We start from the raw sequence: 12,713 nt of genomic DNA, 5'->3' as shown, positions 1-12,713 counted from the left end.
CCATTTGCCTGGGAAGCTCTCTCTCCTCACCCTTTACACTCCCTGAATTCCTTCAAGACTCAGCTCAAACGTGACATTAGGCAGGAGCTCTTTCCTAGTTTCCCCACTTGCTATTTCTTCACCTCTAAGGTTATCTTGTATCCTATAAGCATCTTGAATATACCTGTTTATGTACATGTTGTCTGCCCCATTAGAATAGAAGCTCCTTGAGGGCAGGGACTATTTTATTTTTACTCTATATTCCCAGCACTTAGGATAATGCCTGGCATGTAGTCAGTGCTTAATAAATAACTGCTGACTGATTAATTATATGAGTAGAAAGAAAGTGACAGGTGTGAGTTATGTTGTGGAGAAAGACTTGAGGGGTAGCTAGGTGGCACAGTGGATAGAGCACTGGCCCTAAAGTCAGGAGGATCTGAGTTCAAATCTGGCTGCAGACCGAATACTTGACACTTACTAGCTGTGTGACCCTGGGCAAGTCACTTAACCCCAATTGCCCTTAAAAAAAATAAGAAAAAAAGAAAGAAAAATTAAAAAAGAAAGAGTTGAAAGGACTTAGAAATTGAGTGGATATGGGGGTGGTGAGGGAAAAGGAATCATTGAAGATGACTTTGAGGTTGTGAACCTGGCTGACTAGTATTGTGTTGGTGACCAGTCAGATTAGGAAAATTTGGAGGAGGGATGAGCTTTGATGAAAAGATAATAAGTTCTGTTTTGGATGTGTTAAGTTTAAGATGCCCATGGAACATCAGTTTCAGATCTCCAGTTGGTGATGTGGGACTGGAGATCAGGAGAGAGACTAGGGCTGAATATTAAGAGTTTAGAGTCATCTGGATAGAGGTGAAAACTGGGAGCTGATGAGAAAGTAGAGAGAAAAAGGAGAGAAGATCTCAGAACAGACAGGCTTTGGAATTAGGAGGCAGGACGTGGATGGTAATTTAATGAAAGACTGAGTAGGAGTGGACAGACAGGTAGGACTTGCATTTAGTTAAGTAAATATCAGATAATTTGGAGAGAGAAAAAGGGCATTAATTACAGAAGGGATAAGGAATTGTTTCATAGAGATGACACTTGATCTTAAAGGGAGTGGAAAGTTCTGTAGGGGCCAGAGGGGTGTCTGTGTGAGTAGAGAGGAGGTGAAGGCAAAGGTTGAGAAGGAAATTGTGTGCATTCCAAATACAGGGGACAGTTTGTGAAATGCAAGGAAGTGGGAAATGGAATACTGAGTTGGGAGGGCAGTTTAGCTGGAGTGTTAAGGATATAAAAGGAAGTAATGTGAGATACATCTGGAAAATTAGGTTCGAGTCAGATAGTGAGGGGCTCAAAATACCAAGTTGAAGAGTTTAGATTTTGTCATAGAGGCAGATAGGGAGAAACTTGAAGGCATTTAAGCAAGGGAGTGATGATCAGTCCTGTACCTTGGGAAGATTATTTTGCCAGCTCTGTGGAGGGAGGATTTGAGAGGGGAGAAACTAGAAGCAAGGAGATTGGTTGGGAAGCTTTTAACAATCGTTTGGCTGATGGTAATTAGGGTTTGAACAAAAGTGGAGGCTGTGTGAGTAGAGAGAAGGGGTGACTGAATGTAGAAGGCATGAAGGAGCGGAAAGGGTCAAGTATGACTCTGATGCACCTGGGTTGGTAGGAGTGTCCTCAAATAGAAATGTATGAAGGAAGGAGGGACAGGTTTAGGGAGAAAGAAGATGAGTCCCATTTTGGACATGTTGAATTAGAGCTACTGATAAGATATTCAAAGGAGATATTCCCAGGCAGTTGATAATATAAAACTAAATTGCAGGGGAGATATTAGGCTTGCATATGCAGATTTGGGAATTATCTATGTGGAGATGATAACTGAATCCAAGGAAGTAGATGAGGTTACCCAGGGAGAGTGTGTAAAGTGAGAAGTAGGTCCAGGACACAGCTTTAAGAGACAAGAAAGGACAAGTCAATAAAATAGACTGAAAGGAAGCCTTCAGCTTAGGAGAAGGTCCAACAGGGAGGAAGTATGTCTAGAAAGGATGGTTAACAGTGCCAAAAAGCTGCTCAGAGTTCAAAGAGGATAAGGACTGAAAAAAAACCACTGAGGATCAGAGCCATGGTAGCAGCTGTGAAAAATGAAAGTTCTTTTTCCTTTGTAGATCTCAGACTATAAGGAAAATCAAAATGGTGATTTCCCTACTGCTCCCTGCTTTTGGAAATCTGATAGCTAATAATGTATTAGAGATTTGGTTCAGAGGATGAATGAGCTACCTCCTGAGTTAATGAGGTCCCCATCATCACTTGAGGTCTTCATGCAGAGGTAGAAGATTCCTTGTCTGGGAAAGTAGCCAAGAACCATTAGAATCATGGATGTAAAGCTAGAAGGGGCCTACAGACCGTTTGGTAAGACCCTTTCATTGTATTAATGAGGAACCTGAAGCCCATGGAGGTTAAGGGACTTGTCCAAGGTGAAACAAGTAGGAAACTATCAAGGGTATTCCAGCTCAGATAGGACTTAAACTAGATTATCCCGAGATTCTATGATCCCATGATTTGGCAGTTGAGATATCATTGAGAGCCTTGTAGAGGGCAAATGACAAAACTAAAACAGTTTTTATTCTCAAGAAGCTTACTACCTATCTTCTGTCTTAATTTTAGCAGCTACATTAACTGCAGAGACACTAGTACTCTTTGTGGAAAAGAAGAGTAGCATTGTCTGCACTCACTGTAATTCCATAACACTGAGGCAGCTAGGTGGCTCAGTAGATAGAGTGCTGGGCCTGAAGTCAGCAAGAACTGAGTTCAAATCCCACCTCAGACATTTGCTAGCTGTATTACCCTGGGCAAGTCACTTCACCCTGTTTGCCTCAGTTCCTTCATCTGGAAAATGAACTGGAGAAGCAAATGGCAAACTACTCCAGTATCTTTGCCAAGAGAACCCCAAAATGGGGTCAAGAAAAATCAGATATGACTGAACAACAGCAAAATTATTATTATGTGATGTGGAAGGAGTATGTTTATCATCAAGGTCGATTTTTTTGGCATGGAAACATAATGACATCCAAGGACCCCAAACAGCCATTGGAGGTCGAGGTTTACCAATGAAATCTCAAATACTTGAAGTGGGTATCCCCCCCTTTTTTTTTAGGAATAGATTTGATTTTCAAATCCACTTTGCCGTGGGGTAATGGAACTATTAGGCTGACATCTTTTTTTTTTCCTCTTGCTTTTTGGTGAGGCAATCGAGGTTAAGTGACTTGCCCAGAGTCACACAGCTAATGAGTCCTGTGTCTGAGTCCAGATTTGAACTCAGATCCTCCTGACTCCAGGGCCAGAGCTCTATCCACTGCAACACCTAGCTGTCCCATCTGACATCATTAAAGAAGAGGCTTTACCATCTTTGGTGCTGCTCTCTAAGAACCTTGACATTTTACCATCTGGCTTGAGCTGAAACCTTTCAGGTGCATTGTCTACCTTGTTAGAACTTGAGCTCTTTGAGAACAGGGACTGCCTTGCTTTTCTATTTGTAGCCCCAGCACTTAGCACATAGTAAGAGCTTAATCAATGCTTTATTGATTCATTCACTCATTTGTGTCACAGCAAAACCCAAGTTCACTAGTCCCAAGGCAGGGATCCATTTGCCTCATTTCCAGGCTAGATTTCTTTTTTATGGACCATGCCTTAAACCCAAATCACTCTGGCTCTCATTGATTGACCAACAGTAGGTCCGAGCCCAAGCCTCACTGGGTCATCCTTTGGCTTCTGCTGGCTCAGAGTGAGTGTAAATAGCCATTGTTTCTGTTTTGGCCAGAAACCCTGAGGGTCTTCCCCTCCCAGATTGATTCTCCCCCCCCCATAGGTCATTGAGGCCATTCTTTGCCTCCTTTTTACTTCATCTTAATCACTGCATAGGCTGAGACCTGGGAAAGACCTTAGCTTAAAATGGCCAAGGTCTCCTATTCCATCCAGGACCGTCTTCAGTACTCCTGATCTGTATCTTGCCATTAGACCCAGATGGTTCCAGAGGAGAGAGTGAGGCTGGTGACTTTGCACAGCCCTCCCTCACTTAAATCCAATTCACTTGTAAGTCATGACATCACCTTCTTGATGTCATGGTCCTCTTTGAGGACAAAGGACAAACAATAAGGCAATTGTAACATGTTGAAAACTTTGTGGCTGCCCTACCGGAGGTAATAGTATCGGGATGTCCTAGCCCAGATCCCTTGTCTGTCCTTGGTGAAGACCTGTCTCCTTCCATAGATCATCTTGGACTTCATTACAGCTTTGGAGTTTCTCCCAGAGTCAAAATGCCTTCCTTTCAATGCTAGACTAAATTTGACTTACACCTGACTGAGAAACTCATTTCATCTTCTGTTTTCGTCAGCCCTCGTCTCTGTGTTGCATACTGAAGTCACTGTTTACCACATTCTACACCCAGACAGCCAGATAGAACCACCCAGATGTTGGGGCAGTACCTTCTCTAACTTCAGGAATTACTACTAGTCAGTCAGTTAGCACTTATTAAGTACCTGCTATGTGCCAGGTATCGTGCTAAGCAGTGGGGATACAAAGAGAGGCAAAAACAGTCCTTGTTCTCAAGGACCTCACAGTGTGATGGAGGAACCAGGACAACTGGTCCACCTTACTCACTTCTCCTGAATTTCATTTTAAGAATTCCATTCATACTCAAAATCAAATTATACTTTTCCCCACCAAAACACAGATTCTGCCCTCGCTTCTTCTCATCCTTCACAATTTAGTTCAACTCTCCTGGCACTCTACCACTACCTAGAAGGGTTGGAAGCTGTTCCAAACAGACTTGCTTCACACTATGGGGTGCATCAAGGCCACATGTATTTATTTGTACTGCTGACCGAAACCAGACCCCAGTCATCCTCGAAGGTTGAAGATCTGGTTTGGTTCTCTACCCAAAACAGCAAACCCTCCCAGAGGCTCAGGAAGCAGACTGTCTGGTCCTGCCAGCACTGTAAATAGTGAGTCTCGTGGCCTTTTGCTAAAGCACCCCAGTGCCATATAGGTTCTTCCCACTGATGATTGCTTGAGAAAGCCTGCGGAGACCCTCTTCTTCACACACATACCCTAAAACCCCACCACTTCCTTCACTGGTGATTGATGGCCAAGAGGAATTTGTGGTCGAGGAAAGACTTAACTCCCATGTGTGGCTGACAAAGTTTTGGGCCAGATGAACCAATTGGGAAACTTTCTGAGAACCTTTGCATTCCTGACCCCATGCCTCGTGGAGGCCCTTTGAAAGAGGGCGTCATGTCCTGGCTGTTCTACTAGCATAAGTTTAAGGGCTTAGCAAGAGTGCTGGCAGATGGGACAGTGCTTACACATCAAAACTGCCAGCATGCCTGGACACGCAAATACACCCCTGGCAATCTTGATTTATAGTGGCTTCATTCCCAGTGTGACTGACTCCCGCTCGCTGTCATTCCTTGGCTCTCAGTGGCCTGGTTTTAAACTCTGAATTTTCCTTAGTGGCCGCCATGTTCTTGGCTTTCTGCTCCTCCACTGATGAACCCCTTGCTCTGATGCAGCCTGTGTGAATGGCCTCTCTGGTTGCGCTCCCACAGCCCCACCCTTGCTTCTCTGTGACAACCCCTAATTTCTTCCCCTGTGTTTGTAAATCAGCTTTTCATGGGCTAGGCTAGTCATTCGTAGGCCTATCTTCCGCTTGTATGGCATTGATAGTTTTTCAAAGCCTTTAGGCATGTTTGATCCTTACAACAACCCCATGAGATGGGTAAAGTATAAGAGGCATTGTTGTCCTCTTCTACAGATGAGGAAATGGAGGTACAGAGAAGTTACATAATAGAGCTACTTAGTGATGGACCTGAGACTAGAACCGAGCCCTCTTACTCCTGGTCAGATGTTCTTTCCACCAGATCATGCTCCTTAAGATGGAGTCTGTTCACCAGTAACCACATGGTTCCCTTAAAAGAGAATTGGGTTTGGAGTTAGAGGACCTGGGTTCAAATCTTACCTCTGACCCTTACTACCTGTGTGACCCTGGACAAGTCCTTAACCTCTCTGGGTCTCAGTTTTCCCAATTGTAAAATTCAGTATTAGACTAAATGACTACAACTCTAAATCTGTGAGCTTGAGGTGGTATTCAGGATCCCAGATGTTTCTTGTTTGCAATATTTATATTATGTTATATGTTATATGATGTCATATCTAGTTGTATTATATCATGCTAAAGATCATATCCTGTCATATGTATTATCACATTATATAAATATATTATTATATTATAATGTTTGCATATGGTCTCTCTACCTTATAACGATTATACTATTATAATATAATATATTATAATGTGTATATTATATGCATTATATTACACTGTTTTATTATACATTATCATATCCTGTTATGTTATATCATTTCATATATCATGTCATTTATCCATAGATACATTATATTATATTGTATTATATCATATTATATCATATTTTCACATAATATCATATTATATCTTAGGTTATCATATTATATTATCATATTATATTATATTATATATTATAACTTAGGTTATTATATTAATTCAAAAGTGTGTATTATGTCATATTATATCATATTTTCATATAATATCATATTATATCTTACCTACTTAGGTTATTATATTAATTCAAAAGTGTGTTACATTTCTGTTATATCCTATCTTGCACATTTAGATTATTATATTAACTTAAAGCATATTATCATATCATATTTTATATGCCTAGAATATTTTGTTAAGTCAAATATATACTGTTTTCCTCACAACAACTCTCCAGAGTAAGTAGTATAATTATAATTTACGTTTTACAGACATCAAAATTCAGGATTGGTAGAAAAGTTAAGCTCAGACTCAGGAGAAAATACTTGTATGTGGCTGGTAATGACATGGACAATTTTTATTTTTAGCATTTTTTCCTGACCATTTCTTTTTTTAAAAATGGAAAGGAAATATACCAGTTGCTTACTCAGGGAGGGGGGAGGTAAGGAAGGGAGAGAGAAAATGTGGAAATCAAAATTTTTAAAAAATGCATGTTAAAAATTGTACATGGAACTGGAGAAAAATAAAATATTATTTTAAAAAATGGAAGGAAAAGTGATTTGAGGGTAGTGTCATTATCCTGCTTAGAGAATAGTGTACAGTGGGTATAGCTTCTTACTGCCCAAAAGAAATTTTGCTCCTGTGTAGAAAGTTGGGGTGATAGTGCCTGCACTGCTCTGCCTCCTGCCTAAACCTGAAAAGCATTCTAATCTATAGGTCCTGTTCTAGGGATCAGAGAAGCCAATAGATTGTATTTTCTTCTATTTTTTTTTTAAATTTGCTCTGTACCAAGAATATTTCCTTTGTAGAGCGCCTGAAAACTTTCCTGGTTTTTGTTGTTGTTGTCTTATTTTGTTTTGGTTTTTTGAGACCGGGTCTCCCTCTCTCACCCAGCTTGGATGAGCAACAGCCAGTCACAGGCCCTACCTTACCACGGCTAGATGCGATAAGGTTTCCAACCTGGGCCACCATTTTGTCCCTCCTTAGGCACTTTGGTGATTCTCTTCCCCGAGGGGACTCCCCGTATTAGTGCCAGACTGAGTGTGGACAAATGCTGGGCTTTGGCCCTCTTGCAGTTCAGAACTCTGGAGCTTAAGTGATCCACCCGCCTCAACCTCCCCTAGAGCACCACCACTTCCGGCCACATCTTACTGTCTGATTCCTAGAACAAGATTCTTCTTCTTTAGACTTTTGCTCTTAATGTTTGTTTTTGGTTTGTTTGTAGATCTGTTACTCGATTACACATCTCAGCCAGCCAATCATCAGTTCTCCAATGTCCCACCCCTTCCTGAAGACATCAAAGGCACTTGCTTTCAGACTGGAAATAAGAGGAGCCATGAGCCCTTTACTGGCCCAGAACGATTTGGAAACAGCAGTTTGGGCTTCAGCTGTACATCATACCCCCATGCTCCAGAGAAGGTGACGCTCCTTGTAGACGGCACTCGTTTTGTGGTCAATCCACAGATATTCACTGCTCATCCGGACACCATGTTGGGAAGGTAACAGGTTCCCCACAAGTTCACTCTGTTCTTTAGAATGGGAAGAATGGTTATGCCCAGAATTATGCTGAAGCCAGATCAAACCAGAACCAATTGTTAAATTCAGTGAGCATTTACCCCTCATAAATCCACAAACAATACAAATCAAGGCTTGATTTATTGTATTATTGTCTAGACTTAAGAAAGTAATGGAGAAAATGTTAATAATGCAGATTAAACTTAAAGGTATGTTGGTGCACCTGGTTGTTAAACATTTACTAGCATACCTCTGGTCAAACCTATTATTTAATCTGCCCATAGAAATAGCTACACAAGTCTTTTTGAAAGATTATTTATCTCTCCATAACAGAGGACAGGGGGGTGGGGCCAAGATGACGGAGTGAAAGCAGTGACTTGCTTGAGCTCTCCTCCAAACCCCTCCATGACAGAGGACAGACAGAGCTGTACGTATATAAGCATAGGGGTTTTTGTGTCCATACACAAAACCTGTGTCACTGAATAAATTCCCTAAAAGAAAAACAAAATACAGTGATAGTGGCAGAACATAGTCCTGGAACACTGAGGTTTATTCTCTAATCCCCTCCAGTTTCATCTTTGATAGGAGATCTGATCATCGTAGGGTCATAGACTTAGTGCAGAAAGGGATCTTAGCGATCATTTAGTCTGACCCCTTTGCTTTACAGATGAAGAAACGGGAGCCTAGCGAGGTTAAGTTATGTAAGGTTAAGTTAAATGATTTATCCAAGATCACATAGGTAGTTAAGGACAATGCCAAGATTCAAACCCAGATCCTTTATAGTTCCAGGACTTCTCCTATTACTGCTCGCTGCTTCCCGTGTTTAGTTGCTTCTGGCCTCAGTTTCAGCCACCTGCAAGTTGGCACACTTGTCTGTGGTACAGTGCTATTCCTAGGAGGATGTGTAAGGGAGAGGTCATCCCTGAGCTCTGTGGGAAAGGTGCTGGAATAACCAACGTGGCGTGTGGCTTCATGCTGTTTGAAGGGAGAGTGAAACAAATGTCGTGCTTCTGCGAAGTCAAGTCAGCAGTGATTTACTAAGCTCTTATATGTGCCAGATGTACCAAGCACTGGTGATACTAAGAAAGGCCAAAACAGTTTCTGCCTTCAGGGAGCTCACAATCTAAGGTGGAGAGACCACAGACAAACAACTGTACAAATAAGATTTATAACAAGTTAAGTTGGAGATATTCTCAGGGGGAAGGCACCGTCATCAAAGAAGACTGGGAAAGTCTTCTTGCAGAAGGTGGGATTTTTGCTAAGACCTGAAGGAAGCCAGGGAAGATACAAAACTGAGACGAGGAAGGGGAGTCTTCTAGATATGGGGAGAAGATAGTGAAAATGTCCAGAGTGGGGAATTGGAAGGTCTTGTTTGGGGAAAAGGCAGGAGGCCAGTGTTGCTGGATCTCAGAAGACGTGGAACAGAGTAAGGCATAAGAAGACTACAAAGGTAGGAATGGGGCAGGTTAGGAAGGGCTTTTTTATATTTGATCCTAGGGAACCACTGGAGTTTATTGAGTAGGGTGGTGACGTGGTCAGAGCTGCTCATTATGAAGATCACTTTGACAGGTGAGTGGAGGCTGGACCGCAGGAAAGCAAGCAGACCAACCAGCATTTATTTATTGTGGCAGTTGTCCAGGCATGGAGTGATGAGGGTGCCTGAGTGGTGGCAGTGTCAGAGGAGAGAAGGTATATGCAAGAGATGTTACTTAGGTGGCATTGACAGAACTTGGCAATAGGTTGGATATGGGGGTGAGGGATAGTGAGGAGCTGAGGATGACACCAATGTGGTGAGCCTGGGGAGCCGGGAAGATGGTGGTGCCCTTCTTAGGAATAGGGAAGTTAGGAAAAGAGAAGGGTCGGCTGGAAGAGGAAAGTGGGGAGGGGGGAAGATGAGTTCAATTTGGGACATTGAGTATGAGGTTTTCATGCAACATCGAGTTGGAGATGTCCAATAGGCAGGTGGAACACATTATATTGGAAGCTTGCAGAGAGGTTAAGGCTGCAAATAGATTTGAAATTATCAGCATAGCTGCTGATGTAAGTGAATTCATGGGAATTGATGAAATCACCAAGTGAAATAGTATCAAATGAAAAGAGATTGAGAGGTTAAGGGATTTGTCTGAGATCGCACAAGCCGTTAGTTAGTGGCATTGTCAAGATTCAGACCCAGATCCTTTGACTACAACTCCAGAATTTTTCCCACCCCCTCACTGCCTCCCATGATTTGTTGCTTCTGACCTTAGTTTGAACTACCTGTCAGTTGGAGGTGGCAAACCAGTGCAGTCCAGCAAGGAGGATGTGCAAGAAAAAGACTCATGAACTCTGCATGGGAAAAGTGCTAAAATAAGCAATGTGGGCTGCAGCTTTGCACTGTCTTGGTTCAGCTTGAGAGAGACAGAGACAGAGACAGAGAGAGAGAGAGAGAGAGAGAGAGAGAGAGAGAGAGACAGAGACAAAGAGTCAGAGACAGATGGAGGTTGGGGGGGAAGAGGGGAGCGGGGAGGGAGAGAAAGAAATGTCCTACATACAACACAAACCCAGGAAAGCTTCCTATGGAATTGCTAGAATGTCGTTTGACATGCATCAACCTGAATCAAGTGACAAAGATGAGATTTCACCTTCTGAGAGGGCCCTGTGATTTCCAAATAAATGATCACATTTTAATCTAGAGAAAAGATCAGCTTTTTAAGGAAGTAGTTTGTCCAGCCAGGCCACTGCTTCTCAGCAGTGGTAGGTCTCCCCTGGCATTTTCTAAACTCATCTTTACTGCTGAGTTATGTGAAATTGAGTTTCTACACCTGTTTGTTGGCTTCTTTTAGAGTTCCCTTATTACGTCATGTTTGTCAATAACCCACAGGCTATTTTTCCTTTTAAAGAACATTTCCCAACTTGTCCCCTTCCCTGTTTGCTTGCATTGCATCTTTTTTTTTAATTTTAAAAAATGTTACATTTTTACACCACATTCTTTTCCAAATATACTTTCCCACCTTACCTCTTGAAGAAATATTTTGTTTTGTTTTTTCATTGATAGTTTCCTCTCTGCTGCATTCTTTGGCTAACTGAAAAAAAAAAGGGTTAAAAATTTTTTTCCCCACTTCTGCCTTATCTGTCTCTCTCTTAGAACTGTTTTCTGTTATAGTCATAATTTGGGGTCTGGTTAGCTTTGATGGTTAGAAGACCATGGCTTAGTCTAGGGCAGGGGTCTTGACCTATGGTCTGTGAACTTTTTAAAATATCTTGATAACTATATTTAATATAATTGTTTTCTTTGTAATCCTGAGAATTTTATTTTATGCATTTAAAAACAATATCCTCAGAAGGGGTTCATAGGCTTTCTCAACTGCAAAAGGGGTCTAAGACATAAAAAAGCTAAGAACTATAACAAAGCATTAAAAGATTTTGTGCTAAACATCTGAATTATTTTGAGGCAACAGGTCTGTTATTTGGGTTCATGATGTTAAACTCAAAAAGGACTTTTGAGAATTCTGGTCTGAGTTGGAACATTTCATTTTCAAAATCATTTGAGACTTCAGTACTTTTTTTCATGTGTTTCATTATTAAATATAATTTCTAGACTTTGAAAAAAATAAGGTTTAGTGCTAGAAGGAAATTTAGAGATTGTCTAATTCATTGCTTTAATTTTACAAATAAATAAACAGATCCAGAGAGAAGTGATTTGCCAGAAGCCACACAATTAATCCGTAGCAGAGCCAGGATTAGAACAGAGGTCTTCACATTCTGTGTACTTTTCATTATAACATGTTGCAACCACAGGTGATAATCCCAGTTCTGGCCAGTGGCCTTGTAAATAAACGGGTGCCTTTGGTCACAAGAATTGAGTGGTGACGTGGCTGGCACAGTTTTGAATCATTTCCATGACTAGAAAAACAACTGCAAGTGTGTTTCCCCATTGGTGGAGAGGGGGTTTTATCTTCATGTACAATCACAGCACATTTATGTTATATTAATATTATTATACATAGTGTCCCAAAAGTTTATATTATGTTAAAAACTACGGGTTGTCTCTTTAATGTTATCATATGGGATGTCTCCCAAATCTTAATGCAGTTATGCCATTAAGGCTTAACTTTAGTAGCTAAACGATTATTGTGTCTCTGTTTCATCTAAGCTTTGTGTCTCCTCTATCAGATAACATAATAGGTGATTGATAAATTTTTTTTGTAAACTGAACCCATATATTTAATTTTTCTGGTTTTAATAAATGAACCAATTTGGACATGGAGCAAACTTAAATGTTTCCTCAAACTTTTGAACCAGAACAAGGCTAGAATATAAAAATTTTTTTTTAGGTTCAAGTTCTTGCCTCCGACCCCCTCAATCTTGGCCAAAATGTGTTCTTCATTGGTGCAGTACGTACCACAATGCATTCCAACTGTTTTAAGCATATGAGCCAATGAAAGTATTACCATTGAGTTTTTGGGGTGCTGGGACCCCAAAATAGCGACACAAGGGTCCTGTCCGAATGAATTCAACCCAAGCCAAAAGCAAAGGTTTATTAGAATCCTGATTGGGGTGAGTGAGATTCACAGTGAGTCTGCACTATTAGCTAGATTTTAAGAATCTGAGCACCGTAATGGAGACAAGGTAGACCTTGTATACAGAAAGACTATGGGAAAGATCTAGGAGTGGC

General features: G+C 41.2%; 1 protein-coding gene across 2 annotated transcripts in view; it reads left to right on the top strand.

Moving 5' to 3' along the window:
- KCTD20 (potassium channel tetramerization domain containing 20) overlaps positions 1-12,713 on the top strand; it is a 68,943-nt gene that overhangs the window by 34,315 nt on the left and 21,915 nt on the right. For both annotated transcript variants that reach the window (XM_020999441.2, XM_020999440.2), the window contains one exon: positions 7,770-8,043. In XM_020999441.2, coding sequence (XP_020855100.1) covers positions 7,770-8,043 — 274 coding nt within the window. The remainder of the gene's footprint in view (positions 1-7,769; positions 8,044-12,713) is intronic.

Source organism: Phascolarctos cinereus, unplaced genomic scaffold (assembly GCF_003287225.1).
Source record: "Phascolarctos cinereus isolate Bilbo 61053 unplaced genomic scaffold, phaCin_HiC Scaffold_5;HRSCAF=322, whole genome shotgun sequence".
NCBI classification, from domain to species: domain Eukaryota; kingdom Metazoa; phylum Chordata; class Mammalia; order Diprotodontia; family Phascolarctidae; genus Phascolarctos; species Phascolarctos cinereus.
Note: the sequence above shows the minus strand (reverse complement) of the source record. Positions and strands in the feature narration are given on the sequence as shown.